This window comes from Amphichorda felina, assembly GCF_050947745.1.
Source record: "Amphichorda felina strain 45539 chromosome Unknown scaffold_4, whole genome shotgun sequence".
In the NCBI taxonomy this organism is placed as follows: Eukaryota; Fungi; Ascomycota; class Sordariomycetes; order Hypocreales; family Bionectriaceae; genus Amphichorda; species Amphichorda felina.
This window is the reverse complement of record NW_028145046.1, coordinates 1357049-1371947: the sequence shown is the minus strand read 5'-3', so window position 1 is coordinate 1371947 and position 14899 is coordinate 1357049. Positions and strand designations below refer to the sequence as shown.

The 14899-nt window shown below is 55.3% G+C and overlaps 6 protein-coding genes across 6 annotated transcripts; 4 read left to right on the top strand and 2 right to left on the bottom strand.

Annotated features, from left to right (window-relative positions):
* Positions 1–33: 33 nt before the first annotated feature.
* ACO1O0_004199 (GILT family protein) lies at positions 34–846 on the bottom strand (the record flags this gene model as incomplete). The annotated part of the gene is made up of 3 exons (XM_083193640.1): positions 34–343; positions 419–498; positions 571–846. The coding sequence occupies 3 exons, from the start codon at positions 844–846 to the stop codon at positions 34–36; spliced, it is 666 nt and encodes a 221-aa protein (XP_083050588.1).
* Positions 847–2879: 2033 nt separating this feature from the next.
* Positions 2880–4138, top strand: ACO1O0_004198 (class I SAM-dependent methyltransferase; the record flags this gene model as incomplete). The annotated part of the gene is made up of 4 exons (XM_083193639.1): positions 2880–3110; positions 3135–3372; positions 3434–3831; positions 3929–4138. The coding sequence occupies 4 exons, from the start codon at positions 2880–2882 to the stop codon at positions 4136–4138; spliced, it is 1077 nt and encodes a 358-aa protein (XP_083050587.1).
* A 1289-nt stretch (positions 4139–5427) lies between these two features.
* On the top strand, positions 5428–7089 carry ACO1O0_004197 (major facilitator superfamily-domain-containing protein; the record flags this gene model as incomplete). Its single annotated transcript, XM_083193638.1, has 2 exons — positions 5428–5615; positions 5754–7089. 2 exons carry the CDS (start codon positions 5428–5430, stop codon positions 7087–7089), a joined length of 1524 nt encoding a protein of 507 aa, XP_083050586.1.
* Positions 7090–7819: 730 nt separating this feature from the next.
* CEF1 (pre-mRNA splicing factor component-domain-containing protein) lies at positions 7820–10223 on the bottom strand (the record flags this gene model as incomplete). Its single annotated transcript, XM_083193637.1, has 2 exons — positions 7820–8152; positions 8214–10223. The coding sequence occupies 2 exons, from the start codon at positions 10221–10223 to the stop codon at positions 7820–7822; spliced, it is 2343 nt and encodes a 780-aa protein (XP_083050585.1).
* A 1234-nt stretch (positions 10224–11457) lies between these two features.
* ACO1O0_004195 (major facilitator superfamily domain-containing protein) lies at positions 11458–13450 on the top strand (the record flags this gene model as incomplete). The annotated part of the gene is made up of 4 exons (XM_083193636.1): positions 11458–11694; positions 11755–11828; positions 11890–13265; positions 13326–13450. The coding sequence occupies 4 exons, from the start codon at positions 11458–11460 to the stop codon at positions 13448–13450; spliced, it is 1812 nt and encodes a 603-aa protein (XP_083050584.1).
* A 546-nt stretch (positions 13451–13996) lies between these two features.
* HNT2 (bis(5'-adenosyl)-triphosphatase) lies at positions 13997–14630 on the top strand (the record flags this gene model as incomplete). Its single annotated transcript, XM_083193635.1, has 2 exons — positions 13997–14059; positions 14130–14630. The coding sequence occupies 2 exons, from the start codon at positions 13997–13999 to the stop codon at positions 14628–14630; spliced, it is 564 nt and encodes a 187-aa protein (XP_083050583.1).
* Between the last annotated feature and the right edge of the window lie 269 nt (positions 14631–14899).

Sequence of the window (14899 nt, the reverse complement as noted above, 5' to 3'; positions counted from 1 at the left end):
ACAGTTCGTCAGTAACGGTGCCTCCTCCCGCTGCTAGCAATGATGTGTGTGTATACGCACCTTAGCCGTCCTCTCGACACTAGTTCGCAGCAATTCTATGCCGTGGGCGCCGTCGTCTCGGGTGACGCACTCATTGAGAGCGTCGAAGTCGATGGCGTGCTCGAGGGCGCAGTCCTCGACCAGACCACGCTCGGGAATGTGCTTGTAGTCCTTGCTGAGGCACATGACGAAGCCGAGGCTGATCTTGGGGTCTGGGTAGAGCTCACGGGCGCAGAGCTCGATGATGTTTCCCATGCACTCAGAGGGCCCATGGAGGCAGTCGACACCATCGTCGGCGGTGGCTCTGCCAGGGAAGGGATATAGGTGAGCTTGCATTGCGCGCCGGTGGGATTTTGTTGACAGGAGGGGTCCGACTTACTTTCCGATGTACGTGAGCCGGAAGTCAACCTTGTCGGAGACGCGCTGCATGACGGGTAGGATAAGCTCCCGCATGGCATCCTACAGAAGTCAGTATCATTTGATCGGTAATAGAAACTTTGGTATGCGTTGGAATGCTCGTAATGCTCGTACCCTCGCGTCGGGACACTTGCTCATGATGTGTGCCTCTAGGGGCACCAAGGCCGCCGCCGATCCGGGCAACGGATAGTCGTCAACGTTTCTCACGTTGGAATAGGCGGCCAAGTCCGAGGTGGGCACGGCAAACCGCTGGTAGCAAGTGTAGTAGACGACGATGAGGCCGATGAGCAGCGCGGCGGCGATGCGGGCGCGGCGGGCAGATCTCATGCTGTTGGGGCGGATGGTGTCGCCACCGCTGACGGGAGGATTAATAGCGGCCTTCTCGTCCATGGTGGGAATTATTTGCGCGCGTTTCTAAGATAGACGACGGGCAGTTGACGAGATGGTGCTGGGCTATGAGAGTGGGAGTTGTAGGCAACCTGCTATAGTACCTAGGCCAACCACAGTACGGATACAAGGGACGGAAGGGGCACATGAGCTAGGTAGTATTCAGCGTAGATGCAAGGCATGCAATTAAACATCGTCATGCCGACTTGGGCTAAGTAAGGGCCATGTCCCCTCTACCTAGGTAAGGTACCTAGACGCTGGGTAATTTGGAGAGCATTTAATAACAATGATTTCATGATGACTATGTCGGTCTATTAGGTACCTAAGTAGGAAACACTATTAGTAGGCCTATTCGTACTACTAGTAGTACTTAAGCACTTAGTACTCCGTACCGTACATATGAATATAAAAGCCAAGTAAGTACTCCGTACCCACAGGAGCAATGAGGGGGGATTGTACGAGTACGTATCCGTACCTAGTAGGGGGAAGGGACCTTAGTGGTGTGTGTGGGGCGAAAGGAAGGTAGGTAGGTACCACCTACCTACCTTAGGTACTATGTAGTACTCGTAAAGCCAAGCCACCCTGACCACCTCCAAAAACATTGAAGCGCCATTATCCTACCACTCCCTGATTCTTTTCTTTGTTTTATCTAGTCATCTACTCCTGACATTGGCAAACACTGTGAGTTGTTTGTATAATACTACCTAAACTGGCGGGGCCAGATTCGTCGACCATCTTAGTAGTAGTACGTATTAGTAGCGAGAAGAGTGAATTGGGGGGGTGGTCCACTGGTCAGGTATAGTAAGTAGCTGGAAGTCCCTGCGACAAGTCACATATATCATGGATAAGGTAGTATTAGAAAAAGCACGCCCGTGAACCTATTCTCTCCTGGGTCTAGGGTGATCGTCGTCGACTGTGCCACCACCAGGTGTACCACCAGCTGCCAAGATGCATGGCATGGCTGGGAATCAGACGGTGACACGGGACAACCATAGGGGCAACCAGAGTTATCTAATCGAATGGGATCTGGTAATATTTGGATCGATATTTATGAAAAGCTCCGAGGACCCCACAGGTTCCGCCTGGTCGGGACTCGGGCCCAAGGTGGTGGACAGTGGCTGTACATGGTACGAGTAGATGGGCCTTAAGAGCTTGCGGGTGACGGATCACTGGGAACTAGTCGAGGATGGGCTCGTACACTTCTTAGGAGAAAAATACAGGGAATGCGGACGCCTTGGCCAATAGGGGGGGCCCAATGTGCTGGAGACGACCCGAGCCCTTGGTTCCTTGGTTTATAGACCCAGCTACGCATACATGAACCCAACAGCTTGGTTCAGTGTTTCTGTTTAGTTCGGTGCCGGTCGTTGAGGGATTCAGTCACGGGGCCTCGACTCATTATCTATATACCGTTGTTTACGGAGTACTTGGTGGTCTATATCCGTACCAGGTAGCCATAGACCTGTGGCAAGACGGGCTACAGTATAGGCCTATGCTCGGTGCTTCGAAACCGGCACCTGGACCAGCCGGCCCCTTCAACCTCGAATGCGCATATGCAGCTACGATCATCATGTTCACCGCCCCCAACAATTAATCGGGACGGACAACGAGGGAAAGATCGTGCTAGATCATGCCATTACCAGCATTGCCTAATCTTTGCCATATGAGGTGCATGGGTCCGAGGAGAGGGAGCGGGTCGATCGATGTCAATACCACCTTGCCAACCACCCATTTTCCTTGCTGACCTGCATCGGGCCCGTTTTGGCTATCATTTGGTCAAGAGACCCTGCTAGCCGTGTGCTCTAACTGTAGGGTTCTAACAAGGGGCCAGGACAAGCCGCTGCCATCCATTGCTTCTGGTCCGATCCGAGACTTAACTCCCACCCCGATGAAGATGTGGGACTTCGCCAATACCACCCACCACAAACCCTCGCACAATTCTATGACCTGTTTGACTGTCCTCTGTCTCTCGTTGCGCCGGCGCGGAAATTCGCGTTCAAAAACCAGCGACCAACGCAGACCGGCACACTTGCTACAACATGTCTTCGAGCAGTCCCAGGAGAGCGGGAGCCGACGGGGATAGTACCCAACACTATCAGTCTTACCAGCCGCAGGGCCCCCATGTCCAGGAACAACCACCGATGGACGTCGCCAGCGAGGATAGCTTTGATGACGACGAGTTAGGCTTGCGAGATGTCGATGGCCAGTCGAGCGAATATATGAGCATATGGTCTAGCATCTTGGAGCACGAATACGAGAACGGTCGGAGGGTATGTAAAACACCCTAGAAATAGGCAAAAGTGAGCCGACGGAAGAACAAATGGGATGCTAACACTCGGCACGAACAGTACCACCATTACCGACATGGGCGGTATCCGCTCCCAAACGACGACAAGGAACAGAGGCGGGAGGCCATAAAGCATGCCATCCACCTCGAATCTTCCAACGGCGACCTCATCAATGCACCCATCGGCGACCATCCTCAGAAAATCCTTGACCTCTGCACCGGCACTGGGCTATGGGCCATTGAGAGTGAGCGTCCAACCCCATGACATGGTGACACTTTCCAAGTACTCACCAGAGGCTTATATAGTCGCCGATAGATATCCTAGTGCCCAAGTCATTGGCATCGACTTCAGCCCCATCCAGCCTAGGTGGGCACCCATCAACGTGCGTTTTATGATAGACGACGTCGAGGACGACTGGGTCGAGTCGGACATGTACAACCTCATACACATGCGCCACTCGTGCTCCTATCTTAGCAATATCGAGGATTTTCTGCAGAAGTGCTATGACCACCTCGTACCCGGAGGTTGGTGTGAGTTCTCCGACTTTGGCGGCCGCGCCCTCTGCGACGACGGCACCATGCCAGACGACTACCCCGTCAACGAGGCCATGGCTCTATGGCATACCATCATGGCCCAAACGGGAAGCAACACGCTCATTGTCAATGAACATGAGACCAATTTCAAGAATGCAGGCTTCACTGGCGTGCGCTGCCGCATCATCAAGACGCCCATTGGGGCCTGGCCAAAGGCATGCCCCGATCCACTCCGCTGACCCCTTTCGTGCTGACTTGGCCTGCTAGGACAAGACACAGAGACTCATCGGTATGTATTTTCAGGAAGTTGTCCACGAGCTGATCAAAGCTCTTGCGGACAAGCCCTTTAGGTCTGTCATGTCCGAGCCTGAGCTCGGGGTCTTCCTGTCCAAGGTGCGCCAGGCACTCAACGATGACAGCATCCACTCGTATTTCAATTTTGTCATCTGGTGGGGGCAGCGACCTCCGTACTCTTAGATAACTCATAATGCCCTTCGTACTATGCGGCAGCACAGGAGTCCAGAGTTTGCGGCGTTAAGGGTTTATCCCATGGATGTTTCGGCGGACGGGGGCAGGCGCACCGAGAAAATGCAGCAGTGATTTTGAGCTTGCCAGTCGAGACGCAATGCTTTAGGGTTGAGCATCATAATTCAGGATACAAGACTCGTGTGTCGATCCCGATGGTCCCTGGTAGACACGCCGACCGAGAGTCAGAACGGCCGCCCCTGTCACACATGGTCATCCTCTCCCGTCGCTTAGCAGCTAGACGATCTTTCACAGGTGCAAATTGTCACCGGCGGGCTCTTGTAGACATGGCAGCCGGCACGACGGATTGGATATAGTACCTTAACTAGCTACCCGTACGTACTTCGTATTCGTACTACTCGCGGATGACGTGGAGGACTCAGGACTCGGGGGTTACCGAAGATAGAAGATGGAGAGACGGAAAACTTCCAGAGCGCGTCATCAGGCACCTTGCCCCTCGGCGGGGTCGGCGGGCTACCAGGTACGAATTAGTTAAGTTCCCGCTTCCGCCCGCGCCTTCCCCTGCTACTGGAACTTTGCAATTGCCCTTGGATTCTTGGAAGTGGGAAGCCACAAGTTGCAAGGATCTTTCCTCCTCCGCTCTGGCGCACATCTAGTCTTCCACTCTCCGCTTCTGGAAAGCTGCAAGTTGGGTTGGCTGGCACTTCCATTCTTTCGCACTCGGCCTCTGCAAATTGCAACCTCACCACCCTATTTGCCCATGTTACACCCTTAGATACAACATAGGAGGCCCCTGCCCATTTGCCTGATCAACAACACTACTACTATACATACTCCGCCAGCATCTGAACAGATCTTGCAGGACTTGGACAGCGAGACACATCACGTGGGAGCCCAGCGTTTCATCCCTCCACCCCATCCCTCTGCCCATCACATCACAGCGCCTGCTTTCTTGTTTGCACTCATCCACCATTGCCCCTAAGATTGTGCCTGTTCGCTCATCGCTGTCGCTCCTAGCGGGGTTCGGCTTGTTTCCAGGTTGTTTTCTACCAGCCGTAATCCAGTGAACATGAGCCTGTCCTGCAGCACTTGTACGGCTAGTCACTCATCATAACCCCCGTTGCCCCGCCGTCCGTCTCCCTTCCCCTCGATTCCCCTCGATAGTCGATACTCGCGACCTTTACAGATTAAGTACCTACCACCACTTTACCTATTACCCCACCGCCCACGCCAACACGCCAACACGCCTAAGTAGGCACATGCCGCCAAGCGCAAATGCCATGGCTTCTCCAACGGCCATCGACAAGTTCCTGGAACCCATGCGCGTGGATCTCGACAGGGTCCATGAGCTCTCAAAGCGCTTCCTGGCCACCTTTGACCATCTCTCGGCTGAGTCGACGAGCCAGTTCCTGGCCACCCCCATCTCTGAGTCCATTTTGCGACCCGTGAGTAAAAAGGGTAGCGGACGGTACGGGCCCTCTAGAGATATGCTACCCCATGAGCTCCGGACAGAGCTGACAGAATAACCAGGCATCTCGCAATTGACATGTAAAGCCCCATTGCTCCCCATCTTCTACTTGAGAGCCCTGAATACTGACAAAAACAGCGGCGGAACGAATCTCAGAGTTGGGTTCGTGGAGCTTCTTGGCAAAGAGACGTTGTCCAACCAACCTAGCAATGGACCCCATGATGGGACATCCGGTCGGACAAGACGCCATTTGGAACAGTCATGGCCCATCGACGAGCGCCTGAAACATGACAACGCAGACAGCCTCTTTCTTTGGATCGGTACCCATATTGCTAAGGTTGTCAGGCAAGGGTGTGAGATCTTCAACCTGCCAGCCGACGAGCCTCTTCCTCTAGGCGTCACCTTCAGTTTCCCTATGGAGCAGATGTCATTGTCCGAAGCAACACTTATGTCCATGGGCAAGGGATTCGCTGTGTCAGCCAATCTGGATCTTGGATCGCGGCTCCTTGGCGGTTACAACAGTGCAAAGGACAATACTCTGCCGCCAATACGAGTTGCTGCCATTGCCAACGACTCGGTGTCGACTCTCGTGTCCTTCATCTTCCAATTCGATGAGACTGTTCTGAGGCGCGCCAGTATGGGTATCATACTAGGCACCGGATGCAACGCCACGATTCCCCTGAAGCTGAGTCGTCTGCATCCTAGCAAGCGACCCCCAACTGTGAGCGTCCTGCCCGGAGAAAGAGTTGAAGATGTCAAGATCACGGTTAATACCGAATGGAGCATAAACGGAACCGCTCCGCCATTGCGAGAGATGGGGCTGATCAGTCGCTGGGACGAGGTGCTGGACTCCCAGAATGAGACACCGGGATTCCAACCACTTGAGTACATGACTGCAGGGAGGTATCTCGGGGAGCTCGGGCGGATCATGCTGGTGGATTACATGGTGAGCGAGTTGGGCATTGCGGAAGATATCTTGCCCGCGAAACTGTTGGAGAGACATGGCATGTCGACAACCTTCCTTAGCCACTTCAAACCGCTGCAACCAGCCGTTCTTTTGTCCAACCTCAAAGAGGAATTTCCCGAGTCAACCGGATCGCCTACATTTGCCTGGACAGAAGAGTTAGCAGAAGCACTTTATCGAATTGCTAAAGCTATCGAGGTCCGCGCAGCCGGCATCATCGCAGCAGGCATTATAGCTCTGCTCACACTGGGCGATGAGCTACCGAAGGACTCAAAAGGAACGGCCCCGGAAGCCCAAGAGCTGGGCGTTGGATATACGGGTGGATGCATTGTCCACTTCCAAGACTATCTCCTCGACTGTCAATCTTTTATTGATGGCCTTATGGCCAAACGGTTCGGCGAGGGATCTCACCCCGTCAGAGTTGTGCTAAGTCCCTGCCACGATGGAGGCATTACAGGAGCAGGTATCCTAGTGGCGGCAGCTTCGACGAGCGAGGATTCTAAAATGTAGATTGATGCGGACAGCAACGAGGTGCTAGTTACGATATCGTCAACAACTGTCAGGCCCACATGCTGGTAGGGCCCAACACAGGAGTCGTGGGATTTGTCTAAGCGACCATTGCACGGGTGTTTGAATACGGGCAACAAATAGAAGCATGCACATTGGCGCGAGGAAGGCATTGGGGAAGCAATTTCGTCATGTCAGGTTCTGGGAGTTGAGCTTTGTTCTTAGTCTACACGATGGCGCCCAGTATTACATGAGTCTACCTACAGGAATGGGACAGGTCACTATCATGGGCATGGTATTTACATCTACCTTTATTCTATTCCAGAGAGCTACCTGTGATATGATTTGATTCTCTGCTCCATCGTCTCTGGATCGCTAGCTGTAGAGCCTTTGATTTCAAGTCTCTGCTTTCGCTAACATCCCTAGCACAGGGTTTGATAGAGTCACCACTCATATCGCCCATCACTGCTCATGGAGTTCGTAGCTGATAAGAACCTCGACTTTCACCCAAGTCCACTTGATCCTCTTGATCAAGTTGCCTCGCTTGCCAAAGAGGGGATAAAAAGCCAGAGTTCGCCAGAGCGAGGCCGAGTCTCCTACAGCCAACAGCCATTGTTGAATCATGTCCTATTCATGGAAACTAGATGACTTCCCCTTCTAGAGAAGTGTGACCGATTTATGACCATCCGCAGCCCTAGCCCGCTAATGTACAACATTGCTCGACATTACCTCCTCAGTGATATCCATTCGGCTGCCCTGCCCTCAGAGCATCCAGCTCATCCCTCGCCTTCCGGTACTCGTCCTGCGCCTCCCTCTCACGCCTGCTCACCAGCGATACCTCCTCGCGGAGCGCCCCTAACCGCCTATTGATGGCCACGTCTTCAGAGATGGCCAACGTCCTGAACCCGCTCAGCGCATTGCGCGCCTTCTCCAGCGCCTCGGACGCGTCGCCCATCTTGTCGCGCAGCATCTTCTGCCGCTTCTGGTACCCGCCGAGGTGCAGTGCCAGCTTCTTCTCCAGCTTGGCACCCTGCTCCGCAGAGGACATGATGGAATCTTGAACAGCCTGTGGAGGGGTTAGCATTTGAGCGGTGCCTTTGGTAGATTGTTAGAGGTGCCAAACTTACATCGAAAGCTTGCCTCATGGCGGCCTTTTGCTCCTCCTCATCGTCGCTATAACAGCCCAGGCCTAGCAGAGTTGAGTTGCTGGCACGGTTCTCGAACGCGGCCTGGACCTCCTCGAAGCTGGGCAGAGACTTTGTTTCAGAGAGGATCAGGAGGCGGGCATTGGCAAGTGAGTTGTCGTCAATGGCAGGTAGTGTGCGGGGCTTCCCCTTGACCTGGGATCCTGGTAGGGGGTACTTGACGGCGTCGCTGGCCACAAGAGCAGCGGCTTCCTTGGCGATCAATGCTTCGGCGGGGTTGGATATGGCCTCGGCCTTCTTCAGCATTGTCGGCAGGTCGACAACTAGCGGCCTGGGTAGCTCTCGCTGCATGACCTGTGTCCGTCTGCGCAGTTCCAGAGCCTCCTCGGCAGCTCGCCTCTCGCGTTGCCTGCGGTCGCGCTCTGCGGCATCCTCTTCCGTCAACCCGTCGGCGCGCGTAGGTTCCTGCTGCTCGTCGGGGATCTCAAACTCCCACTCTGTGTCTTTGGGTTTGGGCAACGAGGCCAGGCCCGACTTTAGCTGATGTTTCAGTGCATGTTCGCGCATGCGGATATCTCGTGGCGTGGCGGAGACGTTGAAGGAGCCATCATCATCATTCAAGGCATAGGCGTCGCGGGGAGTTCTCATGGGAGTCTGCCCGGGTCTTCCTGGCGTTGCCCCCACCCCATTGACACCCTGGTGCATCGGCGTCGCCATGGGGTTTGGTGTGGCCATGACATGTTTTCGAGGTGTAATGCCATCGAAGCCGGTAGAGCTCTGGCCCTCGTGAAGAGGCGTATTCTCTCCACCCAGGAGGGCCGACTGGGTGTCGTTGAGTGCGCGGATATTCCGAATCTCGTTAGCGATATGGTCCTCCTGCTCAGGAGCTTTGGGCGTCCGGATCGGGGCGTTGCTGTTGATGGTAGAGTACGAGTTGACGAGACCTCTTGTAGCATCGTTGTCGCTCTGCTGCGCCATGGTATTGGCCGCCTCACCCATCTTGCCCATTTTGATAATCTCCTCCAGCTCCCCCTCGCCAACCTGAGGCGCTGGCAGGTTCAGCCCACGGCGCTTGCTGACTTGTTCAGCCTCGCGCATCTTCTGCATCTGCCCAGCCTTGATGGCTGCCTTTTGCGAATCCGACAGGCCATCTTTCTCATTCTTCTGCCGCTTCCGACCACCATCTTCATCGCCGTCGCCCTTCCGTTTGCTAGCAAGGTGCTGCTTTGAGGGATCGAACGCTGCCCGTTGCCGTTCATTGAGTAGCTTCTCCTCCGCGGTGTCGTAGAATCCGAGCGTGGGCTGCTTCTCAAAGGGAATGTCGGCATTGTAGTCCATCTCACCTTTCTTCCTTGTTGTGACCTTAATGTTGATGCCTGCCGTCTTCAGCTCCCTGCGTTTCTGCAGGTTTGCCAGGCGACGAGACTCCTCCTGCTGACGCTCGCGGGCCTTGCGTTTCGCCTTCTTTCCCTGCGTGTTCGCGAGGCGCGCGCGAGCCTCGCTCAGCATCTCCTTCTCATCCTCGTCAAGATCGATGGTATCGGGGCGCGCGGGTTTCGTCTCGGGGTCGGGGTCAAGCTCTCCGGGACGCAGTCGGCGCACATCGTCGGCGCTGGGTGCCTGTGTCTCCCCTCCCTCGGGGCCGGTGAGGCCAAAGCCGGCGGACTCGCGGGCCTCGGCCTCGTCCAGGAGTTTCTGGTAGCGCTCGAGGCACTGGTTCGCGGTCCGGCCGACAATGGGGGCGATAGTGCGCCACTGGGTAGGCATGATCTTGGCGAGGTGCAGCAGCTTCTCATCCTCCTCCTTGCTCCACTCGATCTTCTTGATGCTAGGGTCGAGCCATTCGTTCCAGCGGGCCTTGCACTGCTTGGGTGTCTTGCGCGCCAGCAGAGAGGACACGCGGGCCCACTGGTTGAGGCCATACTTGGAAACTGAGGCCTTGAGGATCTCGTCCTCTATGTTGGTCCACACTCCTCCCTTGACGACCGGCATCGTGGCAGTTGTGGTTGATGGCGGGCCTGGGTGTTGCGAAATATGAGGCAACAGCCTGATGCAGCCCTGTACGTGAGGCTCGTCGCGAAAATTGAAGAAGCGTGACGCTGGATGCAACGCCAGATGCAGAATGCTGAGTCATGATTTGAAGGGTTCTGATTGGATGGATTCTGCCAGCCACTGATTGGGGGCCATCCCGACGCCCTCGAGGCCCCAAATCTTCTTTGCACCTTACCCCAGCTTCCGAGTCAGCATCAACAGGTTAGCTGTGGATTAGCAAAGCTCGATTGCAGGAATCGCGGAGAAGCGGTCGGGCTGAAGCCCCACTCTTGGTGAAGCTGCTCGACATCTCACACTACGTGTTAGACCATATACTTGAGCAGCTCCGAACCGAAGCTACCATTCACCGAGATCAACAGAGTGTGAAGTATGAATATGGGCAATGTGAGCAGACGAGAGCTTCCATCAGCCCGTCGGGGCTGGGTACAAAGATCTGGTGGTCGTTGGGCTTTGGAAGACCGCCACAATCCGACCATGACCGGATGCATTGTGATGTGTGAGTGGCACAAGATCTTGAACCCTTGGCAGGGCGTTGCATGCGTCATCGCTTTGCTGGCACTTGCAGCAGCAAGTTGACGCTTGACACCCCTTGAACTCGTGGTCGCCTAGGAACCGCAACGTGAAATGCAGGCGAATGGAGTCGGGGCTTGTCCATATGGGATGGAATGAAAAGAATCGGTTTCCGGGTACAGAAACCGTGGCATGCGTTTTCGGGAGCCGTTTAGCCGTCCAGCTCACGCTGCTCTGACATGGCAGCCAAGGATCGCATCCACAATCCAAAGCTCCAAACGCCCGATAAGGATTCCTCCATCACTCCCACCGTACTCCGCCCCTCGGCTGACCTTCCCAGCCATTACAAAGCACTCGAGACACCCATGGATGCCAGCACGCAGCAGCACCGTGGCCAACAACAAGCTCCCTTTAGCTCTGTTCCGCGGGCCCCGACTCCGTCTTCCATTTAAACCTGAACAACCGCTCTAGGTTTAATACAAGAACCACTTCTTAGCCTGTGACATGAGATCCGAGTTTCGTCCACGCCGTTATCTGCCCTCCGCTCGCTAGACCACGCCGCGCGCCGCCGCCACCACCACCGTCCCTCCCCCACGCGCGCCGCGACGGAACGACGGTCGATCACGCCTGCAGAACCCTCTAGTCATCTATTTGCCAAATCGCAATGACGGTTCCGAGAATGGTGGCCGATGATGGGCCTATTAAGCGACGCGGCCATCGCGATGGCTCCGAGATGGAGGCTGACGAGACCACGCGACTGCTGCGGGGCCGCGACGACGGCGACGGCGACGGCGCTGGCGCTGGCGCTGGAGCTGGCGCTGGAGCTGGAGGAGCAGAAGAAGCAGATGCTTGGGATGGCTTCAAGGACTTTGAGGGCATGCCATCGTCGCGCCGGCCATCGGTGAGCACTCCCGCCCCTAAGACGCCGCCGCCGTCTACTTAGGGTCTAACTATTTGCTAGGTGTTCTGGCTGATGGGTCCTTTTATTGTATTCACGCTCGCCTTTGGCGGTGCCATGGTTCCGAAACTCAACTTGTGAGCAACATATACCCTACCAGTGCTTTGAAAGGGGACGCCAGGTTGACCGGCCCTCCAGAATCCTCTCCCTTGTCTGCCAACAGTACTTTGCTGAGCGGGCCACTACCGATCCTAATCAACCCGTGGTACCAGTCTTTGTCGGGGGAGATAATCCCCAGTGCAACATACCCGAGGTCCAGAGCAGAGTTTCCACCTTCATCCTCGCCATGAACCTCGTCACCGGCCTGCTGAGCGCCGTTAGTGCGCCCCGAATAGGCCGTCTGTCTGACAGATGGGGCAGAACCCGTCTCATGGGCTTCGCCTCCTTGGGTGGGCTGATGGGGGAAATCATCACTGTCATTGTGGCCAACTTCTCTGGCCGTATCGACTATCGCTGGCTGATCGTGGGCAGCATCTTTGATGGCCTCACGGGATCCTTCACTGCAGGCAACCTCCTCACGCAGTCTTACATCAGCGACTCTACCCAGCCCTCCAAGCGTTCTGTCCACATGGGTTACATCCACGCTTGCCTCTTCACTGGCCTGGCATTTGGACCCCTTCTCGCCGGATACTTTGTCAAGTGGACTGGCAGTCTCCTCTCTGTCTTCTACGTGATTGTGGCCTGCCACGCTGCCTATATTGTCGTCGTTGCCTTCCTGATCCCCGAGTCGCTCGTCAAGAGGAAGCGGATGCTTGCCCAGGAGAAGTGGGCCAAGGAGAAGGCCATGAGAGTACACAGCATGGGGAGCTGGCTGTCGAGAGTCCAGAGCGTCAATCCCTTCGAGCCGCTCGCCATTCTCTGGCCTCAGGGGCCGGGGACTTCGACCAGGCTGCGCATAAACATTGTGGCGCTTGCGACGTCAGACATGATCATTTCCGGCACGTCGATTGCCGCCGGCCCTGTCATCATCCTCTACAGCGAGTTCATGTTTGGATGGGATACTCTGAAGACCTCGCAGTTCGTCTCAGCGCTATCTCTTGTGAGAGTGTTCGTTCTTTTATTGATATTCCCCCTCATCAACTACTTTGCAAGGGTTTATGCCACCCGACGGCAGCAGGGCCAGGCCGTCTCTGTCAGGCAGAAGAACACTGGCGCAAGCAGGTTGGATGTCTGGATCCTCCGCATTGCTTTGGTATCCGATATTCTTGGAATAGTTGGATACATAATATCCCGCAATAGCAAGGTCTTCTTCCTCAGCGGAATGATGACCGCGCTAGGTGGCCTTGGGACCGCGACGGTGCAGTCCGCTGTGACGAAGCACGTCCCTCAGCAGAAAGTTGGACAGGTCCTTGGCGCCATCGGGATGCTCCACGCACTGGCACGGGTCGTAGGCCCTATCATATTCAACGGCATCTACGCTGCAACGGTTGGGACCTTGCCTCAGGCCTTTTTCTTTGTTCTGGTTGGTATTTTCGGAATTGCGTTCCTGTGTAGCATTATTCTCAAGCCGCATGGTGAGCACATCCCTCTAAGTTCCCCGTTTGTGATAGCAATCGCTAACAGAATACTTATAGTGCACTGGGACGCGGATGAGGAGGAGGAGACCGAGCCACTCAACGGCAGACGCCAGTCTTTGTCAACCCTGTCAAATGATACACTACCTGTAGATGCGGAGGAGCAACAAGTCATCATCCACTAGGGAATATGGGAGAGCAATATCAATGTCATTTATTGAACGCGTATATATGGAGTTTCTTGTTTTTTATCTTCAGATAGATGTTCTTGAGACAATGTATGACACTCGATGCTACATGATGGGGGTTGGATTCGGCTGCGTATACACAGACCTAATTTCCCTTTGGCATAGGATTCGAAATATCAAAGAATTAGACCAAACCAGTTTTTTTTTTTTTGACATGACCTAATCTTTTGGGCGAATATCAACTCTCGGTAGTCGTACTACTAGTAGGTACTTACAAGAGGACATTCTACCCAGTGCCGTCAGCGGAAGCTGGCCTACCCTGGAGCAGACTGGGGAATTTTGATTGTGATCACCAACGACTCACCATCCATCCGCACTCATCTGCACACACTCCCTAGGACTAGAACTCACGCCCCCTGCATCCCCAGAACGTGGAAGCGCAGTTGGTGGGATTTATGATAAGCAGACGGAAGCAAGAGTATGCTTTCGCTGAGATTCCAACTCTCGACGTTACTCTCCGCGACGCGTGTTTTCAGAGCCGGCATGGCCACAACCAAAGCAGATGGCGCCGTCGTGAGGTTCGGCGCGTTTGATGTGACAAACCAAGTACGTGATTAAAAGTTATCAGCGTCACCCGGCCATGTGGACGCCAGCGCTGACCACCGCGACCCCCTAGGTCTTCCTCAAGACCAAGCACTCCTTCGCCCTGGTCAACCTCAAGCCCCTCATCCCAGGCCACGTCCTCGTCTGCCCGCTGGCACCGCGCCTGCGCCTCACGGACTTGACGCCGCCGGAGACGAGCGACCTGTTCGCGACGGTGCAGCTGGCGCAGCGCCTCCTGGCGCGGCTGTACTTCCCCCAGCCCGACGACCCGCTGTCCGGCAGCTTCACCGTCGCGGTGCAGGACGGGCCCGAGGCCGGGCAGACGGTGTCGCACGTGCACGTGCACGTGATTCCGCGCACGCCGGGCGACCTGCCGCGGCCGGACGACGTGTACGTGCGGATGGCGGGCGAGGACGGCAACGTGGGCGGCGCGCTGTGGGACCGCGAGAGGCCGCGGCCGGGAGGGGGCATGCCGCGCATCGAGGACGAGGACCGGAGCGCGAGGACGGCCGAGGAGATGGAGGAGGAGGCGGAGCGGTATAGAGCTGCGTTGAGGGAGATGGGGGTGGAGTGACGGCGCTGAGGGGGTTTAGATGGCTCTGGTTACTATCCTAGACTTGAGTTGTATATTGTTTGGGGATAAAACAGCCACGTCGACATTAGCACATGTAGGGTTCGCGATTAAATAGAAATTGATGTACGAATACTATACATTAGAAGGCAAGTTTGTTCTAGCCTATCATTCCACGGACCTACACGGGAAGAAATAATCCCTATGAAGGCAATAAAAGTGAGAGGGTAATATTAGTGTATTTCCAAGATAGCCCCGCGAACAGTCTAGAT